Source organism: Centrocercus urophasianus, unplaced genomic scaffold (assembly GCF_019232065.1).
Source record: "Centrocercus urophasianus isolate 14NV4802_14NV808 unplaced genomic scaffold, USGS_Curo_1.0 seq_535, whole genome shotgun sequence".
Taxonomy (NCBI): Eukaryota; Metazoa; Chordata; class Aves; order Galliformes; family Phasianidae; genus Centrocercus; species Centrocercus urophasianus.
Genome location: NW_024885128.1, coordinates 1 through 17,700, shown reverse-complemented (window position 1 = coordinate 17,700; position 17,700 = coordinate 1). Strand labels below are relative to the sequence as shown.

At 64.6% G+C, this 17,700-nt stretch overlaps 5 protein-coding genes across 10 annotated transcripts in view; 2 read left to right on the top strand and 3 right to left on the bottom strand.

The window, feature by feature from the left end:
* The window catches only part of SMTNL1 (smoothelin like 1), a 3,123-nt gene extending 2,117 nt beyond the window's left edge, over window positions 1-1,006 (bottom strand). The window contains exons 1-2 of one of the 3 annotated variants that reach the window (XM_042835573.1): window positions 967-1,006; window positions 88-512 (exon numbers count right to left, since the gene is read on the bottom strand). In XM_042835573.1, the coding sequence (XP_042691507.1) occupies window positions 88-498 (411 nt within the window). In that variant the 5' untranslated portion in view covers window positions 499-512; window positions 967-1,006. Of the gene's footprint in view, window positions 1-3; window positions 621-966 lie in introns of those variants that run through there. The other 2 variants (XM_042835575.1, XM_042835574.1) reach the window with 2 other exon arrangements.
* An 813-nt stretch (window positions 1,007-1,819) lies between these two features.
* Window positions 1,820-2,374, top strand: TIMM10 (translocase of inner mitochondrial membrane 10). The gene is made up of 2 exons (XM_042835570.1): window positions 1,820-1,935; window positions 2,119-2,374. The coding sequence occupies exons 1-2, from the start codon at window positions 1,865-1,867 to the stop codon at window positions 2,318-2,320; spliced, it is 273 nt and encodes a 90-aa protein (XP_042691504.1). The 5' UTR covers window positions 1,820-1,864; the 3' UTR covers window positions 2,321-2,374.
* On the bottom strand, window positions 1,949-6,861 carry RTN4RL2 (reticulon 4 receptor like 2). Its single transcript, XM_042835557.1, has 3 exons — window positions 6,828-6,861; window positions 4,862-5,346; window positions 1,949-4,214 (listed from the first exon to the last, which is right to left on the bottom strand). The coding sequence occupies exons 1-3, from the start codon at window positions 6,859-6,861 to the stop codon at window positions 3,483-3,485; spliced, it is 1,251 nt and encodes a 416-aa protein (XP_042691491.1). The 3' UTR covers window positions 1,949-3,482.
* Window positions 6,862-8,625: 1,764 nt separating this feature from the next.
* On the top strand, window positions 8,626-14,948 carry SLC43A3 (solute carrier family 43 member 3). Of its 4 annotated transcripts, none has more exons than XM_042835568.1 (14): window positions 8,626-8,657; window positions 10,180-10,283; window positions 10,428-10,641; window positions 10,932-11,061; window positions 11,484-11,530; window positions 11,605-11,681; window positions 11,774-11,866; window positions 12,037-12,176; window positions 12,621-12,727; window positions 12,989-13,144; window positions 13,228-13,341; window positions 13,724-13,910; window positions 14,135-14,258; window positions 14,695-14,948. In XM_042835568.1, the coding sequence occupies exons 3-14, from the start codon at window positions 10,455-10,457 to the stop codon at window positions 14,848-14,850; spliced, it is 1,518 nt and encodes a 505-aa protein (XP_042691502.1). In that variant the 5' UTR covers window positions 8,626-8,657; window positions 10,180-10,283; window positions 10,428-10,454; the 3' UTR covers window positions 14,851-14,948. The 4 variants fall into 4 exon arrangements, with proteins under 4 accessions (XP_042691502.1, XP_042691503.1, XP_042691501.1 ...); XM_042835567.1 differs by lacking the exon at window positions 8,626-8,657 and adding an exon at window positions 8,967-9,062 and having other exon boundaries at window positions 14,695-14,946; XM_042835569.1 differs by lacking the exon at window positions 10,180-10,283 and having other exon boundaries at window positions 14,695-14,947.
* Window positions 14,949-15,187: 239 nt separating this feature from the next.
* Window positions 15,188-16,082, bottom strand: LOC122169409 (bone marrow proteoglycan-like). Its single transcript, XM_042835541.1, is given in 5 exon segments — window positions 15,188-15,248; window positions 15,431-15,540; window positions 15,612-15,864; window positions 15,866-15,902; window positions 16,022-16,082. Coding segments are annotated over 5 exon segments (522 nt in total).
* Window positions 16,083-17,700: the final 1,618 nt, after the last annotated feature.

The window sequence follows — 17,700 nt, the reverse complement described above, 5'->3', positions numbered from 1 at the left end:
AGCCTCCCCCTTAGCCTCACTCCCAGCATCCTTTGCAGCCTCCCCCTTAGCTTTGCTCCCAGCATCCTTTGCAGCCTCCCCCTTAGCCTCGCTCCCAGCATCCTTTGCAACCTCCTTATCCTCGCTCCCAGCATCCTTTGCAGCCTCCTCCTTAGCTTTGCTCTCAGCATCCCTTGCATCCTCCTCTTTAGCCTCACTCCCAGCACTCCCTGTTACCTCCCCCTTAGCATCACTCCCATAATCCTTTGCTGCTTCTACCTTAGCCTCACTCCCAGCATTCTCTGCTGCCTCCCCCTTGCCCTCACTCCCCACATCCCCTGCAGCTTCCCCCCCAGCCCCTCCTTCAGCTCTGCTAGCCTCCCCCTGCCCCTCCTGTGCCACGCTTTCCCTGCTGTCCCCCCCAACCGTCCCCTCTGTGGGCCCTGTTGATGTCTGTGCGACGTCACCCAGGGCTGTGTCACTCGGGGCGGGGGCTCCACCACTTGCTGGGGACTCCATGCTCCTACTGTGGGCTGCAGGGCTGTCACTGAGGTGTCCACTGTGCCTTCATCCCGTGCCTCTACCCCATGCAATCTCATTGCCCTTCCTCTGCCCCTCAGTGTTCCTCCTGCCCGCCCACCCCAGCCGCCCCAACACAGCCCCCAGTCCCCATCCCATCCCTATTATGTATCCCAGACCCCTCTCTGCCACCCCTCAGCCCATCCCATTCACCCCAAGCCACTCCCCACTCCCCTGTCCCATCCCCAGCCCCTCCTGCCCCCCTGCACACCCCAACCCAACCCATTCCCCATTCTGATTTCTCTCCTGCCCCCTCCCAGCTTCTCCAGCTCAGTCCCAATTCCACAACCCGCTCCCTATTCCCAACTCCGAGCCCCCTCCCTCCCCCCCATCCCGTCCTATCCTCGTTTCCCACCCCCAAACCGCGACGCCCCCCACACCCCTCTGGCGCCCCGCAGCCCGGCTCACCGCGCTCCGCTCGCCCCGCGGCCGTGTGACTGCCGCAGGTGCCGCCTTCAGTCAGCGTTGACGGGGCGGGCCGGGGGCCGGAGGGGGGCACCGCGGGGAGGGGAGGGGAGGGGACGGGGGGGGGGCGTGGGAGGCCGGGCGGGGCCTGGGGACGGGGGACTGCAGGATGGCACGGGCACAAGGGGGACACAGGGACATGGGGGAAGGTGAGACCTCGGGTACACGTAGGACACGGGGGGACACGTGCACATGGGGGCACAGGGGGACTTGGAGGCGTCACAGGTGGGGGGGATATGAGAAACACAAGTGCACAAGGGGACATGGAGGGACACAAGGGGGGGGACACGAGAGACAGGCACATGGAGGAGATGGGTGACACGCGTGAGACACGAAGGAACACGAGGGACACTTATATATGGTAGAGAAGGGTGACATGAGGAACACGAGGTACACTGATCCAGGGGAGACACTTGGGGGAAAATAAGAGACACGATCACACAGAGGGGCACGGGAACACAGACGCATAGCAGGCACAGACACACGAGGGCAGAGACGTGCCGGCAGATCCACGGGGACACGCGGAGGTCACGCGTGGGCCGGGCCGGACCGGACCCGCTACAGGCCGTGCCCCCAGCTCGGCTGTCCCCGCCCATTGCCGCTTCTGCTCCCACCCCTTTGGGGCGAATTGCGGCCAAAGCGCGCGGCCGCTCCACTCTGCGCCGCGCTCCTCGCCGCCCCGCCCCCCCTCCCCGCGTCCTATCAGCGCCGGGGACTCGCTGCTGTCCCGCCCCCACCAGTCTCCTATTGGTCGAGACCGGCGGCGGGGCGGAGCGGCTGAGCGTGTGGGCGGAAGCGCGCGTCCCACGTGCATCCTGCGGGAGCCCGGTCCGGGAGCGCCATGGACCCGCTGCGGGCCCAGCAGCTGGCGGCCGAGCTGGAGGTGGACATGATGGCCGACATGTACAACCGGTGCGCGGCGTGAGGGGCCGGGGCGGGGCCCGGGGGAGTGCCCGTGGGCGGGAGGTGCTGGGAGTGCGAGAGGCGGGGGGGTGTCGCGGATGGAGGCAGCGGGGGCTTTGCGGATGCTGGGGATGGGGAGGGTACTGTGGGTGCCGGGCAGAACTGTTGGGGTGTGACAGTGTTGCCCTGCAGGATGACGCAGGCGTGCCACCTCAAATGCGTGCCCCCCCACTACAAGGAGGCGGAGCTGTCGAAGGGCGAGAGCGTGTGCCTGGACCGCTGCGTGGCCAAGTACCTGGATGTCCACGAGCGGATGGGCAAGAAGCTGACGGAGCTGTCGCTGCAGGACGAGGAGCTCCTCAAGCGCATGCAGCAGGGCACTGGCACCGCCTGAGCCCTTCCTATCAGACCCCCCCTTCCCACCACACCAATAAACTGGAGGCTCTGGGCCAGTTGTCTGCTTCCCTGGACCCCTCAAACCCATTTGTGGTGCTGTGTCAGGGGCTGCCCCACTAACCTGCTCGTGTTTCCTAACACTGGGTGTGCTGCTGGGACAGCCTTGCATGGGGCCCGGCTGCCATATGCGTCTCCTGGAGGGGGGGCACCCTGAGCTGCCTGCCATGCCCACATCAGCCTCAGAGATAGGCTGGGACCTTCCTTATCCCTTATGGGGTCGGGACAGGGCTGTGCCCCTCAGAGAGAGCTTGCTGGGAGGACACTGGGGAATACCCGGAGAAATGGCCACAAAGGAACACTTGCAGATGGGACAGTGAGAAAACACCACACCTCTATAGGGACTGTTACTGGGACAGTCACATAAGGATATCTGGTATGGACAGCTGGAGAGGGACAATGCCCTTTCCACCCCTGGAAAGGGACCACACAGAGACACCCACACAGGGACACGTAGGGGGAGACACATGGATGGAGGCAACCCTGGAGCTGCGCATACAGATACGCACGCGTGCAGGGACACCGGGCAAGGAAGACCTGCACAGGGTTGCTAAATATGAACACCCAGAGAGACCCCGGCCTGGGGGTGAGCACTGTGTGTCCATCCATCTGTACACATGCAGTGCGCCTGTGCTGTCCCCGGGGCTGGCTGGAAGTGGGTCAGGCTGTGCGCACGCTCGCTGTCCTCACAGCTCGTGGGTCGCATTACGCCCCACCGTGTGCCTCTCGTGCAAAAAGGGGGTGTGTGAGGTGCTGCAGGAGTGACAACGGGGTGGCGTTGCCGGGTGTAACGTCGGTGTGTCCGTCCATCGGTGCCGCAGCGAGCGGTGCGTGCGCCCTGGGGCCCTGCAGCCAGCAGCAGCGGTGCCGGGGCCATCAATATTTCACGAGGAAAAAGCGCCGTGACCTGGAAAGCCAGCTCCGCAGCCGCCGGGCCCCACGCTCCCAAAATAAGACCATTTTTAATAAAGAATTCCCAACCGCGCGGTGCCTGCGTGGGTTCTTTTCACTCGGGACGGGTGGGAGCAGAGTCCTGGGGACACCTCCTGTCCCCGAGCACCTCGGGAGGACCTGAGAGGGGTCCAGAGGCCCCCCGGTCGGGCTCAGAGATGGGGTAGGAGCAGGCCCAGCAGGGACAGTAGGGTGGGGGCCGGTCGGGGGGCCGCAGCCACAGGGGTGTCCCCGGGGGGGCCGCGGGAGTCACGGGATGGAGGGGGTGGCCGGGGCTGGGAGCCCCGCAGGTCGTGAGGTGGCAGCCCGTCGCGGTAGAAGGCGGAAGGCGGTGCGGCAGGCAGGGTGCCGGGGCGGCCTAGCGCCCGCCCGGGGGTTCCCACCACGGCCACCGCCCCGCCGCCACCACCACCCCCGTCGCTGTCATCCTCATCTTTGCCTTCGTCCTCCTCCTCATCCTCCTCGGGGCAGCCATCGAAGTCACGGGGCCGCAGCTGCCGCAGGTCGGTGCCACGGCGGTGAGGGGGGCTGGCGCAGGGCACGGGCGAGCTGGAGACGCGAGTGCGGCGAAACCAGGCCCAGAGCGGGCGCGCACGGCAGTCGCAGGCCCAGGGGTTGGCGTTGAGGCGGAGGAACTGCAGGGCGGGCAGCGCGGCCAGCGGGTCCCCGGGCAGAGCCACCAGGCTGTTGTTGAACAGGTAGAGGATGGTGAGGCGGGCCAGGCCGTGGAAGGCGCGGCGGTGCACGGTGGCCAGGCGGTTGGCGTGCAGCAGCAGGCGGTCCAGGCTGGGCAGCCCACGGAAAACGCCCTCGGACAGAGCTCGCAGCCGGTTGCCGTGCAGGAAGAGATGGCTCAGGTTGGCCAAATCGGCAAAGAGATCGTCCTGTGGGGAGCAGGTGAGGGACCGGGTGGGTGATCCCATCCCTGCAGGCATAACCCAGCACCTTGATCGCCATCCCAACTCCATATTGCCACCTAACGCCCTGTATCACCTCTGTAACTCATGGATGTCACCCTGACCTCTGCCCTAAGGCCGTCACTGTCCATCGCTCTGTTGGACAGACAGTGCCAAGAGTCCTCCACCATGCCCCCGTCTTTCTGGTGCCACCCATCACCCTGCCCCGTATCCTGACCTCAAGGGTATCATCACCAAGAGCTCTTCTGTATGACAGGTATCACCACCTTGCCTCATGCCCCTGCTCCACAGGCAGCATACATCTCCCTGCCTTACGGTCCTGCTCCACAGTATCATCCTTTCCTTGCCCCATGGACATCACCCATCACCTCTTCCATGGGTATAACCAGAGCTCTCTTTCATGTCTCTGCCTCATGGCCACCGCACTGCCCTGTGTCTCTGCACCTTGAATATCACCCACCTGCACTGTCACTGTCTGTGATGTGTCCCGTGCCCATGCCTGCAAGCACTGCCCACCACTGCACCTCAGTGGCATCCCCCATACTCTCCCCAGGGACACCCCATAGCCCTGCCACACAGGGCTGTCTTAGGACCCAGTCCAGCCCATGTCAGACCTGGAGGTAGAGCAGCCCGTTCTCCTGCAGGTAGAGGTACTGGAGGCTGTGGAGGCCACGGAAGATGGCGCTGGGCAGGCTGGCCAGCTGGCACCGGTAGAGGTGCAGGGCCTGGAGGCGCCGGAGGCCATGGAAGGTATCAGGTGCCAAGACACGGAGGTGCGGGTTGTCACCCAGGTCGAGCTCCTCGAGGGCGGGCAGGTGGCGGAAAGTGCCCGGCTGGATGGAGGAGATGTTGTTGGAGTAGAGCCAGAGGGTGACAGTGCTGGGCCCGAAGGTGCCCGCCCGCAGCGCCCTGATGACGTTGTTCTGCAGGAAGAGGCGGCGGGCGCCAGGCGGGAGCCCCGCGGGCACCGAGGAGAAGTTGTTGGCCTGGCAGCTGACGGTGGGCGGCGAGACGTAGCAGGTGCAGAGCGCGGGGCAGGTGGGCGACCCACCGGGCACCCACGCCAGCGCTGCCAGCAGCAGGGCCGCCAGGTGCCCGCCTGCGGGCACAGCGGGGCGTCAGCCCGAGGCTCGACCTGGGGCATTGCCCCTGCATCCCTGGCCCAGCCCCATGCACCCACCGCCCCACACAGGGCCCTCCCCAGCAACCCCATGGAGAGCACCCCAAGGGATACTGGCTGCCACCAGGCTCTAGGAACCCCCCCCAGAACCATCCTCATCCCACCTGGCTGTTCCCATACCACGCAGCCAGGAGCTCCGGGAGCTCTACAGGGCTATGTCCACCCCATATGGTCATGGCCATGGCCATCCCTTAAGGTCAGGCATTCCAAGAGCTCTACAGGGTCACATACATCCCATGTAGTCACGCTCTCGTGGGGACCACTAGGGCTACGACACAAGGTCAAAGATCCCGTAAGAAGCCAGTAGGGGAATGCACCATTCAACACGGCCATGCCTATCCTATAAGGCCAGGATCCCACGGTAGCCCTCGGGGGCCACACACGCCCCACATGACACTACCCACCCCGTTGGGTCCAGCACCTCACGGGGATTTGCACTCCAAAGAGCTTCCATGGCTTTGCCCCTTGTGATCTCCCCGTGTCCCCCTGGGGCCGTACTCCCATGGGACCCCCTCAAGGGAGGGAGGGGGAAGGCTGCGCCCCCCACGCGCGTCCCCGACAGCGGGGCGGGGCGGAGCCACGTGCGCGCGTGCCGCGGCCACGTGCGGGGCGGTGCGCGCGTGGGCGCGGGCTGACGCGCTCCCCGGTGACACGCGCCGCCGCCGCTCCGGGTGTTCGCGCCCCCGCCCCCCCCCCTTCTTTCTCCCCCTCTCCCCCCCCCCCCCCCCCCCTCCGCCTTCCCAGTGCCCTGCGCTGCAACCCGAGCGCCTCATCCATAATTCAGCCCGGCCTGGCTCGGGCTCCACGGCCCGCTGCGGAGGGAGGGAGGCGGCCCCCCCCGATGCTCGGCGGCGGGGATGGGGATGGGGGGGGACGCACGGAGGCGTCCGGCGCAGCTGCTCGGCGCCGCCCCCCTCCCCCGGCGCCCCGTGCCGGCGTGCGCCCCCCCGGCGCCCCCCTCCCGCGCCCCATCTGTCACTCCCCCTCGCCGCGGGCTGACTCAGTTCGGAGCTGAAGTCACCGGCTCCCGGGCTCCGCTCCCCGCGCAACCGCCCCCCCACTCGCAGGGTCCCGCTGCCGGCTCCACCCCTCCCCCCCCCCCACACCTCCTACAGCGCCCCGCACCGTCCCCGCTTCCCCTTTGCCCCGCTGCAGAGACCCTATGGAGCATCCACCCGCGGGGCTTTGTGGCACCGCGCACCCTTTGCGCCGCACTGTGCGCCCCGAAGGCAGCGCGCACCCCGCACCGCGCGCCCCGTTAACCCCGCAGCGCTCTGTGCGCTGCCCCGGGGCAGCCGCTGCGTCCCGAAGGCAGCGCCGCGGGTGCCGGGACCCCCGCCCCGCCCCGTCCCGCCGCGGGGGGGTCTCGGGGCCGTGCCCCCGGCCCGCCCCACGCCTACCTCGGGGCAGGTCCCGAGCCGTCGGGGGCCGCATGGCGGGACCGGGCCGGGCGCTCAGGCGCTGCCCTCTGCACGTCGGCTCATGGCCGGTGCCGGGGTTGGGGGGGGTGCGCGCCCCTTACCCCCCGCTGCGCCGCCGGGAGGAGGAGCGGCAGCCGCCGCCCCGGGGCATGGCACGGGTGGGCTCGGCTCGGCTCTACCCGCGGCTCCCGGAGGGGCTGAGCCCTGCCCGGCGCCGCGCCTTATCCCGGGGCGGCCGCGCTCCGCCCCTCGCCGCCGGTCCCGCCGCTTAACCCTTCCTCGGCCGGGCCGGGCCGTCCCGCTCCGCGCGTGGGGGAACTCCACGGAGGATCGCGGCGCTCCTGCGGAATGTGTGGGAACGAGGTCTACCCACGGGGACGCCCCGCAGCGCGTCCCCAGGGACCGGCGGAGCGTCTCGCAGAGGACGCGAGACCTCCTAGCAGCTCCCACTGGGGACGCGAGGACTCGCGCGTGGGGCCGTGAGCCCGGGGGAGCGAGCTGCGGGGAAGCCCTCCTTGCATGTCTGGACCCTCGCGGGGTTGCTGTGTCCTCGCGGGTGGCGGACACCTCGGCAGGGGCGTTCGTGCCCGTGGACGGGACAGAGGGGCGATCGCGAGTGGGCGCCGAGGCGGCACCCCTCGCCCCTCACCCACGCGGGACCGCGACGCTGTCCGCGGTGCCGGAGCGGGCGCTGTCCGCGGTGCTGGGCTCGGGGCGGGGGGCGGGGGGTCTCCGCGGAGGGAGCGGCGGCGCGGGGAGCCCACGGAGCGCGGGTGGGGAGGGGCTCGCGTGGCCGTGCCAGGCTGCGGCGGCACAATCTGGCACCCGCCGTGTTTGCGGTGCCGTCTCCGGCGCGGCTCCCGGCGAGCGAAATATCACAAGCTGGAGAGACAGACGCTGGCGGGGAGTGGTGGGCGTTGCGGGCGGCACGGGGCTGACTCAGGGGCCGCCATCCGCTCGCTGTCCCCCGCGATGTTCCTCGGTCCCACTGTGCCATAGCTGTCCCTATTCTATGGGTCCAATGGGTCTGGGCAAAGTGACAGAGGTGCTGGGGCCTGCGGCGCTGGGCACCTCCAGCGTTGGTCCTTTACTTGCATCCACCCACCCGGGGTATGGTGTGGGGGTGTGGGACAGACCCTTGAGCCCCTGGCAGGTCCTAGGAAGGCAATGGCACCAAGATGCGGGTGGAAAGAGATGGGCGATGAGATGGGAGCAAGGGTGGTGGAGGGTGGTGGAAGAGAGATGGATGGATGGAAAAAAAGGAATGATGAATGGGGAGGTGGGGGTGAAGGCATGGGTTGGGTGAGGGCGGCAGTGAAGAGTGAATGCCAAATGATGAGCAGATGTTGAGCAGGTGTAGGGTTGGGTGGGTGGGAAGCAGGATGGATGGATGGATGGATGGATGCATGGATGCATGGATGGATGGATGCATGGATGGATGGAATGGGACAGATGGGCAGGAGGCAGGCAGATGGATGGGTGGATGGCTGTGCAGCTGAGTGGCAGGTTGCAGGGTGGCCGGCGCCTGCCAGCAGGGATGAATGGACGGGTGAAGGGATGAATGGGGCCGTGGGGGCAGTGGTACAGGGGGAGGACGGACAGACGGATGGGAGGGAGGGTAGTGAAGGACACGGGGCTGGCGGGTCGGTCACGCGACTAAGGATGGACCCCAAGTTCAGGGGTCGTAGTCCCGGTGACCCCACGGCAGTTCCTGGCCCGCCCCGCCCCCGCCGACGCCCCGGAGGCCGCGTCGGTTCTCTCCGCTCCGCCTCCCGCCTAGAAGGACGAGCGGGCGCTGCCGAGGTGACGGTAAGCGTGCAGTCCTCGGAACCAGCCGAGCCGGGCCGGGCCACGGGGCTCAGCCCCATCCGGGCTGGTCGCATCCCCGCCCCGCCGGGCCGAACAAGGGCGGAGCCGCGGCGATGCCACTCCCGGCGGATGCGGGCGGGCGGCTCCGCGCCCAGCAGGGCCGAACCGGGCCGGGCCAGGAGAGCGGCGGCCGGGATGCTCGAGAGGGCGGTGGGGCGTGCCGGGTAGAGGGTGCCCCGAGCCCGACAGCGACCCTGAGCGGCGGGGCGGGGCGGTCCCGGGGATCCAGGAAGACTGCGGGTCGCGGTGGAAGCAGAGGGGCTCGGGCCGGAGCGTGAGATGCTCGCGGCGGTGTCGGGACTGCGTGGGGCCGAACCTGGGGGTTACGTGTGCTCTCTCCACCACGTGCGTGCCTCACCATGTGCTCGCCCGCATGGCTGCGGGAAGTTCCAGTCGCGGGGGCTGTCAGGGCCGCCTGCTGCGTCATGGGGCTGCGTCTTCGCCCAGTCCTGGGCACCCGCACCCCTCCCCGGAAGCTGACGGGACCGGGAGGGCTCCAGGTCCACTGGATGGGGCAGGAGTGCGCTCAGCATCCTGCAGCCCAGCCATACAGCAGCTCCTACAGAAGCTCCGTCTCCTTCCTGGGGAGACCGGTGGCACACAGCGGTGGTGCCAGGCAGGCAGCATTCCTCTTTGCCACAGATCTCCTGTGCCACCCCGGCTCGCGCCCCCAGCCTGCAACCTCTGCTGGGACAGCTATATATAGTGCAGCCCCCCCCCCCCCCCCCCCCCCGACCTCGGGGCTGAGCCATTGCCATCTGCCCAGGTTAATCTTTAGCCATCCTCCTGTCCCCCATCCAACTAATGAGGCCTCATTAGCAGCCATTACACTGGCTGCAGGGCCGCTGGTGTCACCAGCAGGACCTGGTGACATGGTGATGCTGTGGTGCAGGTGTGGGTGGTGGCAAGTGCTGGGGCTTCGGTGTGGTGTATGGGGACGTGACCTTAGCGCCCGTGGCAGCCAGCTGCAGGTCCCTTGTTTGACACTGGTGGAATGTGCTGGGTTCCCCACCAGTGTCTCACTGCACCCAGGGCCTGTGATTGGGTTCCCAGGGAGGTGCCAATGTCCCCAAAGGGTGTGTCAGCACGCCTGGCACCGTTGGAGGTTCCCTGGGGATATGTTGTTGTTGCCAGGAGGTATATGCCATTGTCCCCAAGCTGCGTGCCGGGGTGCCTCATAGGATACAGGTGTGTGCATCAGGCCCCTGGGGGTGTGTCATTGTCCCCAGGTGCTGTGGTCCTAGCAACAGTGCCAGCACCCCCAGGGCTGTGCCTCCGCGCTGCGAGTTGTACAGCATTCTCAGAAATGCACCAGATCGGTGTGCCAGGCCCCGGGGGGTCACGCTTACGGAGGTTGCAGGTCCCCAGGACTGAGTGCTGCAGGGAGATAAGGAGGTGGTGCTGGGGAGGGAGAACAGTTCTTTGCCTATCTGATGCCAGCAGCCCTGCCCTCCCCCCCCAGTGATCCCAGCAGAAGTGCACAGTGCAGCCGTGTGCCTCAGGCACCCCACACAGGGATTCAGACCAGGGTCCAAACTCTGCTGCTGCAGTGGCACCAGGGTACAGGTGGGTGTCAGTGGGGGGAGCTGCCCAGGGGACAAGGGATGGAGTAGGGGCCGGGTTGGCCTTTGTCCAGGTGGTTGGTCACATGCAAAAATGAGGGACTGTGTGGAGAGGGAGGGCTGTGACTTCCCCACTTGTCCCCCGCAGAAGCAGCAGAGCCCCGTGCCTGACAGCATGGCGGGGGGTGCGGGGCGAGCCAAGAAGCTGGGCACTCTGCTCTCAGGGCTGCTGGAGTGCGGTGCTTTCTGCGGCATCATCTTTGGCTGGGCCTCCCTCGTCTACGTCCTCAAGAACCTGGGCTACTTTAAGCAGTGGTGCGAGTCCTCGGCCAGCCTCAACCCCAATGGGACGCTGCATCCCGGTACGGCCCCGGTGTCACCATCCCTATCAGTGCTGAGTCCTTGTCCCTGGTGTCCTGGGGGGGCCCTGTTCCTACTGGTGTCCTGGGGGTGCCTCCCATGTTCCTACTGTGTGGTGCACTTCGGTGCCCCGGGTTCCTGCTGTCATTCCTGTATCCCCACTGCCCCAGTGCCCATTATTCCCACTGGCTCCCTGCTTTTCCTGTCCCCAGTGCTGCCCCTTTTCCCCACTCCCCCCATGCCCGTGTCCCCTGTGCTGGTGCTCCTGTCCCCACCGATGGCTGCCTTGCAGACTGCAGCGGGCAGGATGAGCAGTTCTCCTTGGTCTTCACTATCGGCTCCTTCATGAACAACTTCATGACTCTCCCCATGGGCTACGTCTTCGACCGCTTTGGCACTGCTGTTGCCCGCCTCATCGCCATGTGAGTGCTGTGGGGGGTGGCAGAGGGACACATGTGGGTGCTGGGGATGGAGGACCCTTTAGTTGGGTGCTGACGCAGGGCTGGGGGAGCGTTATCGGGAGCAGGGTGGTTATCGGGGCTCCCAAGTAGGGTGGGACTGGTGGAGCCCTGCTCACACAGGGGGGAGGGAGGTGGGGGGCAGCAGTGTTTGTTTCCCAGTGCCACCAAATGTCCCCAGGGTGTCCTTCGTTGCCTACAGCCCCCCGGATGCTCTTATTCCCCACTGATGTCCCTAGGGCACCCCTGCAACTGTAGAGCCAGCCTCTTCCCCACATTCCTCCACCTCAGAGGTGCCACATGAGGCCAGTGGTGGGATGCTGGGGTGTTGGAGCACAGGGGTGGGGATGCTGTGCCCCCTTGTGAACACTGTCTCCATGTTTCAGCACCCTCTACACTGGTGGGACCCTGCTTGTTGCCTTCTCCACGCCAGGTGAGACCCACACAGATGTGGGGTGCCCCTATCCCACCCATGTCCCTTGAACCCACTGACACCTGTGTCCCCAGACCTAGCAGTGCTGCTCTTCCCGGCTATGTCAATGCTGTCGGTGGGCGGCATTCTCCTCATCCTCACCAACATGCAGGTGGGAGGCGTCTGAACCCTCACCCCACAGCTCGGGCACCCTGCCTGGTGATGGGGACACTGACAGCATTATGGGGGGGTTCTGTGTGCTAGGTGGGGAACCTCTTTGGGAAGTACCGCTCCATCATCATCACCCTCTACAACGGGGCCTTTGACTCCTCGTCTGCCATATTCCTCATTATCAAGGTGGGCACGGGGTGGGGAACACTGCAGGCACCAGATTTGCCTGTTCACAGCACAGGCACTGAGGTGGGCTGAGGACAGACAGTGGCACAGCTGGGGTCTGACATCTGTGGTGGCCCTGTGCAGAGACCAGTGGCCAGCATGGCATAGTGGCAACCTGTACATGTCCCCAGGTGCTGCATGAGCACGGACTGTCCCTGCGGACCATGTTTCTCTTCATGGCAGCCTGCAGCGCCTGGCACCTGCTGCGCACCATCTTCCTCATGCCCCGCATGCACATCCCTTACCCGCTGCCACCTGCCTACAACTATGGGTAAGGGAGGCCCTGCCCTGCCTGTGCTCCCAGGATGGCAAAACCCATCCCTTAGGAGGTGGTGGAGCCCATCCTGCGGGTGATGGTCATGGGGTCCATTCCACAGGTGGTGGTGGTGGTCATGACTCCCATCTCTTGGGTGGTGGTGGTGGTCATGGCTCCCATCTCTTGGGTGGTGGTCATGGCACCCATCCTGTGGGTGGTGATGGTAGTCATGGTGTCCATCTTTTGGGTGGTGGTGGTCATGGTGCCCATCTTTTGGGTGGTGGTGGTTATGGTGCCCATCTCTTGGGTGGTGGTGGTGGTTATGGCACCCATCTCTTGGGTGGTGGTGGTCATGGTGCCCATCCCATGGGTTGTGGTGGTCACGGTGCCCATCCTGCGAGTGGAGGTGGTGGTGGCACTGGGATGCTGTGGTGGTTGACAAGGCGAGTGGTGCTGTAGGCTGTCATGCCCAGGGCGCTCCCAGTCGTACCGCACCTATGAGGAGAAGCGCCCGCCGGAGGATGATGGGCCGGAGGAAGTGCCCCTGGAACCCAGTGCCCCAAAAGGTGGGGGAGAACTAGGGCTGGGACTATTGGCAAAGGCATGGGTGGGCATGGCCATGCGTGTGATGGGTGCTGAGAAGTGGGGTGCTGGGATGTGGGTGGTACACAGTCATCTGAGCTGTTGGCCCATGGGTTGGGTGGGGGTTCTTGGTACCACGAGACCCAGTGGATGGATGTGTCAACTGTGGTGGGGACATTTGGGAAATAGGCGTGGCCACGTGTTGTGGGCGTAGGCAGCCTGATGGATGTATTTGTTCTGTGCAGGCAATGCAGCTGTGGAGCCCTTCTGGCCCTGTGTGCTCTCATGGCTCTTCATGTGGCACGTGGTGTGGCTCTCAGTCATGCAGCTGCGCCACTACCTCTTCATTGGTACCCTCAACCCACTGCTCGACCACCTGGCCTTAGGCAATGAACACCTGGGTAGGGCATGGTGGCTGGGGGGCACAATGAGCCAGGCAGGGGGCTGGGAATCGGCCCTCTGCACTGACTCTGCCTCTTCACAGTGAGCATCTACACCAACGCCTTCGCCTTCACCCAGCTCTGTGGGGTGCTCTGCGCTCCCTGGAACGGCCTCATTCTCGACTGCCACAAGCGGAACAAGGCCCATCGTGCTGAGGGTAACTGTCCCTATCCCCCCATCCCTCTGTTGGCGCACTGGAGCTGCAAATGTCCCCAACCCCGCTCTGCCTGGGACATGCTACCACCATGCTCTGTCCCTGCTATGCCTGTAGTTGTGCCCCCATAAAGCTCTGACCCCCCGCTGTGCCAATGGATGTGCTGCTACAATGGCTGGATCCCACCACATCCATGAACATGTCCCCACCACGCTTTGACCCCGTGAACAGGTCCCCACAATGTCCTTATCCCACCGTTTCCACAAAGTGTCCCCATGATGCCCCAACCCCACCGTGCCCATGCACGTGACCGTAGCACTCCCTGTTCTTCCCGCTCTACCTGGGGAAGTGTCCCCACTGTGCCCTAATCTTGCCATGCCTGCAGGAGCCCAGGGGGCACTGGCTGACCTACGGGCATCCGTGCCATCACTGGTGTTAACGGTGACGCAGTGCGTGCTATTCTCCATCTGTGCTGCCGTGCCTATCCTGCCTGTGCAGTTTGTCACATTCGTGCTCCAGGTGATCAGCCGCTCCTTCCTCTATGGGGGCAACGCCGCCTTCCTGGCCATCGCGTGAGTCCTGTGCACCTTGATGTTGGTGGTGGCAGGGGACAGAGTGGTGATGGCAGGAGAGGGAGCAGTGGGGACGTGGGTGAGAAATAAAGCAATAGTGAAGTCAGGGTGGAGGGGGACAGTACAGCGGTGACAGGGGATGGTGGTAAAGGAGGGGGTGGTGGCATGAGGGTGGAGGTGGCATGGTGATGGGCACAGTGGTGACATGCAGGTTGTTCTGGCAGGTTTCCTCCACAGCACTTTGGGAAGCTCTACGGGCTGGCCATGGCCCTGTCGGCGCTGGTGGCCCTGCTGCAGTATCCCTGCATTGCCCTGGTGCATGGAGCGCTCCAGGGGGACCCTTTCTATGTGAGTGCTCCCCACAGCCTATGGATACCCCATAACCCAGGGGGGACAGTTCCATGGTGGGGTGGTGGTCAGGGTCCATGGATGAAAGGAGGTCCCAGTGCCAGTTTGGATGGGACTCCTCCCCCACGTGGGGTTGGAAACAGCAGACAATGAGAAGATGGAGTCTATAGTCCATGGCAGGATGGGGCTTATGCTATGGGGGGATAGAGGGCCTGATCTAAGTTTGGGTGGGGATGCTGGCCTACGAAGGGCAGGAGGTTCTGCCCTGTGGTAGCCTGGGGGCACGCTGTGCTGGGGAGAGATGCTAGTCTGTAGTACCATGGTGTGGTTTGCTACTTCAGCACAGGCAGCCTTTAGGGGGCTAAGGAGCTGGCCCCTTGTCTGTTTGGGATCAGCCCCCGGTCCCATGCCCTCAACACCCATCACTCCACCACAGATGAACGTGGGGCTCATCGCCGTGGTGCTGCTGGCCTACGTCAGTCCTGTGGTGGTGGCCCGTGAATGCCGGCGGCGTGCCAAGGATCTGGAGGCTGCCTCAAGCCCCCTGGAGGCTTCCGCAAGTGCCGATACCCCCGCCCAGACACCCCATTGAGCCCTGCACTACCATCCAGCTTTTTTCTACTGGACTTTGGGGGAGGGATGGGACTGTGCCGGGGGGCACACTGAGGGGTGGGTGTGCTTGGGATAGAATAAATATTCCAAAGCCTCTGCCTGTGGTGCTGCTCCCACCCAGTGCCCCACACCCTTGGAGCTTCTCCAGTATCTGCTGTGGGGTTGAGCCCCATTCTGCCTCCAGTCTCCCCCCGGCCCTAAAACACATGGACATGTGGCCTCAAGGCAGTTTGTGAGGCACTTTACTGGGACAGTGACACGGGCCACTGTGAGTCCCTGGGCACTGGGGAGCCATGGCAGGGCCCCCGGGCACTCTCTCACTGCTGACAGAGGAACAAGTGCAGCAGGAAGCAGGCTCTACTTCTCCAGAGCCCGTCTATGGACAGGACCCATTGTCAGGGACACAGGGAGACCCACAGACTCCCTGTCCTCTGTCCTCGTGCCCCATCTCAGTGTCCCGTGTCTGGTGACACACTCCCAGTACCTGTCCCCACTAAATGCCCCCCCACCCATTGCTCCCAGCACCAGAGCCTGTGCCCTGGTGCAGGGCTGTGCTTACCTTTGGCTTGAACACGGTGCAGGTTCTGTACCATTGGCAGGGCTGCCTGCTGGCCCAGTTTGCATAGTTCCAGGAGCTCAGGTCCTCCCAGGATGTCTTCCATGACCCACCCTGTGGCAGCAGGGCTCAGCATCCTGCACCCACCCCTGGCCAAGCCCTGGATGCCTGCTGGGTCCTGTTACCTTGCAACTGGTGACAGCCCTGATCCAGAGGTTGCAGTAGGTGTACGTGGCTGCCAGCTTCCTCAGCAGTTCGTTAGTGGCTGTGATGTGCACCAAGGCCAGCTGTCCCTTGTATATGTCCTGGCAGTAGGTCTGAAGGACACAGATGACACTGGCAGCGCCCATGGGAGCCTGGCATCCTGCTGACCTCCCCATCCCTCTCAGCTGGGCACGCTTGTAGGTGCGCAATGCCTTCACCACCACAAAGCACCTCTTCTCTGCCTGCAGGTACCTCCACAGTGTGCCAGGAGGCTGAGGGTAGGCTGGAGTGTCCCCTCTGGCCCCCCACCAACCCCAGTGCCCTGAGACTGGGGACAGGGGTGTCCTTGAGCTGTTCCCACTGTGTCCCTAGTGGTCCCCGAGCTACTCACTGGGGCAGAGGGCAGAGGCCATGCCCAGCAGGGTCAGGACAAGGAGCAGGCCAGGCTACATTGTGAGGAGCCATGGGGACATGGCAGGCCTGGAGGATCTCTTGCCCCATGGACATGTGTTCCCTGGGATCATCTCAGGAGAGCCCTTGGCCAGCCCTGATGGTCCTCATGGCACCTGGTCTCTCATGCTACCCCATGTCCTTTGTCTCCTCTGGTGTCTCCAGCACCAGCCCTACCCCTCCCTCCCAGCCCTCAGTCCCATCACTCCTGAGTCTCTGACCCCCATCATCCTCAGCGCCACCCATTCCCCATGTCCCTCCTGCCACCCCCAGCCCTCAGCCACCCCTATGTCCCTCATGCTCTGAAGCCTCTTGCCATTCCTGGGGTCACATCTGATTCTGTGCCACCCATGCCATCATGCACCTCCCACCACATCCCCAGGGCATCACAGAACTGCATATACCAGATTCAGGGCTGTCTTTCCCCTGTTCCCCAGCTCCAGCCCAGCAGCACAGGGCTGTGTCCCCAGTGCCATCCCTGTTCCTGTCCCTGCTCCTCACCTTGGGGCTCGGAGCTTCTGCCTGCCTTGGCCCTTATAGGGATGCTGGAGTCACATGTCCCCTGCAGCCTTGCATCACCCCAGCCCTGGCCCAAGCCACCAACTGCCATAGGGTGGCCTGGAGGTACACAAGGGGTCAGGGGGCCCAGATGCCATCATCCTTTAGGGTGGTCCTTTGTCCATTATTCAGCCACCTCAACTCCTACCATGACCCCTTTCCAATGCTGCCTGTTCCCTGCCACCCCATCCCCAAGCACTGCCACCCTGCCCCACAACCCTGCTACTCCTTGGGGCACAAGACCATCACGGAATGGTCAGGAAAGTGGTTGTGCCCCTTTAGAGGGGGCAATGATTTGCCCAACAGCCCAAAGTACCAATTTGCCATTGCAGCAAGGGTGCTGCTGTCTCGTGCCCAAGTTAGGGGCATGGAGGGTCTGCATTCCCAGGCACAGCAGCATCTGGTGCATGTTAGTGACATCTCCCTGTGGGCTCAGGGCATGGCAAGACACAGAAACAGAGGCACAGGGCTGCCCCAGTGGATGGTGGCATCTGGAGCCAATAGCAGCCATGGGCTGCCATGGGCTCCAAAACTGCAGAGGGAGGAAGTCACCTTGGACAAGCTGCCAAACTGTACCTGGTTCCCCTTAGGCCACCCCATGGCAGTTAGTGGCTTGGGGTTGCAGTGGAGCTGGGGCAGTGCACAGTGATAGGGGACATGTGGTTCCAGCATGTGTTCGGAGGCAAAGGGAAGATGCTGGGGGCTGCAGTGGGATCTTGTTGTGGTAGAGACTGCTTCCCCCATCCCAGGTCACCTCATGTCTCCTGCACCCATTAGAGCCCCCCACCCATTAACTACACACACAGAGGGCACAGGCATGGGGCTGCACACCAAGGCTTTATTGGGGTGAAGGTTCTCTGCATCCCCTTGGCCGGTTCTGAGGTGAGCCTGAAGGTACTGCTCCTCTCTGCCACTCCTGTGCTGCCTCCATGGCTCCCAGCTCCCTGTGCCACCCTATGTCCCTCACATCCCTGCACCCCCACCATCGCTCCTGACTCTCACCCCCAGCCCTTGACCCCTTTGTCACCCCTAGGCCCCTGGTGCTCATCCCCACTGCCACCC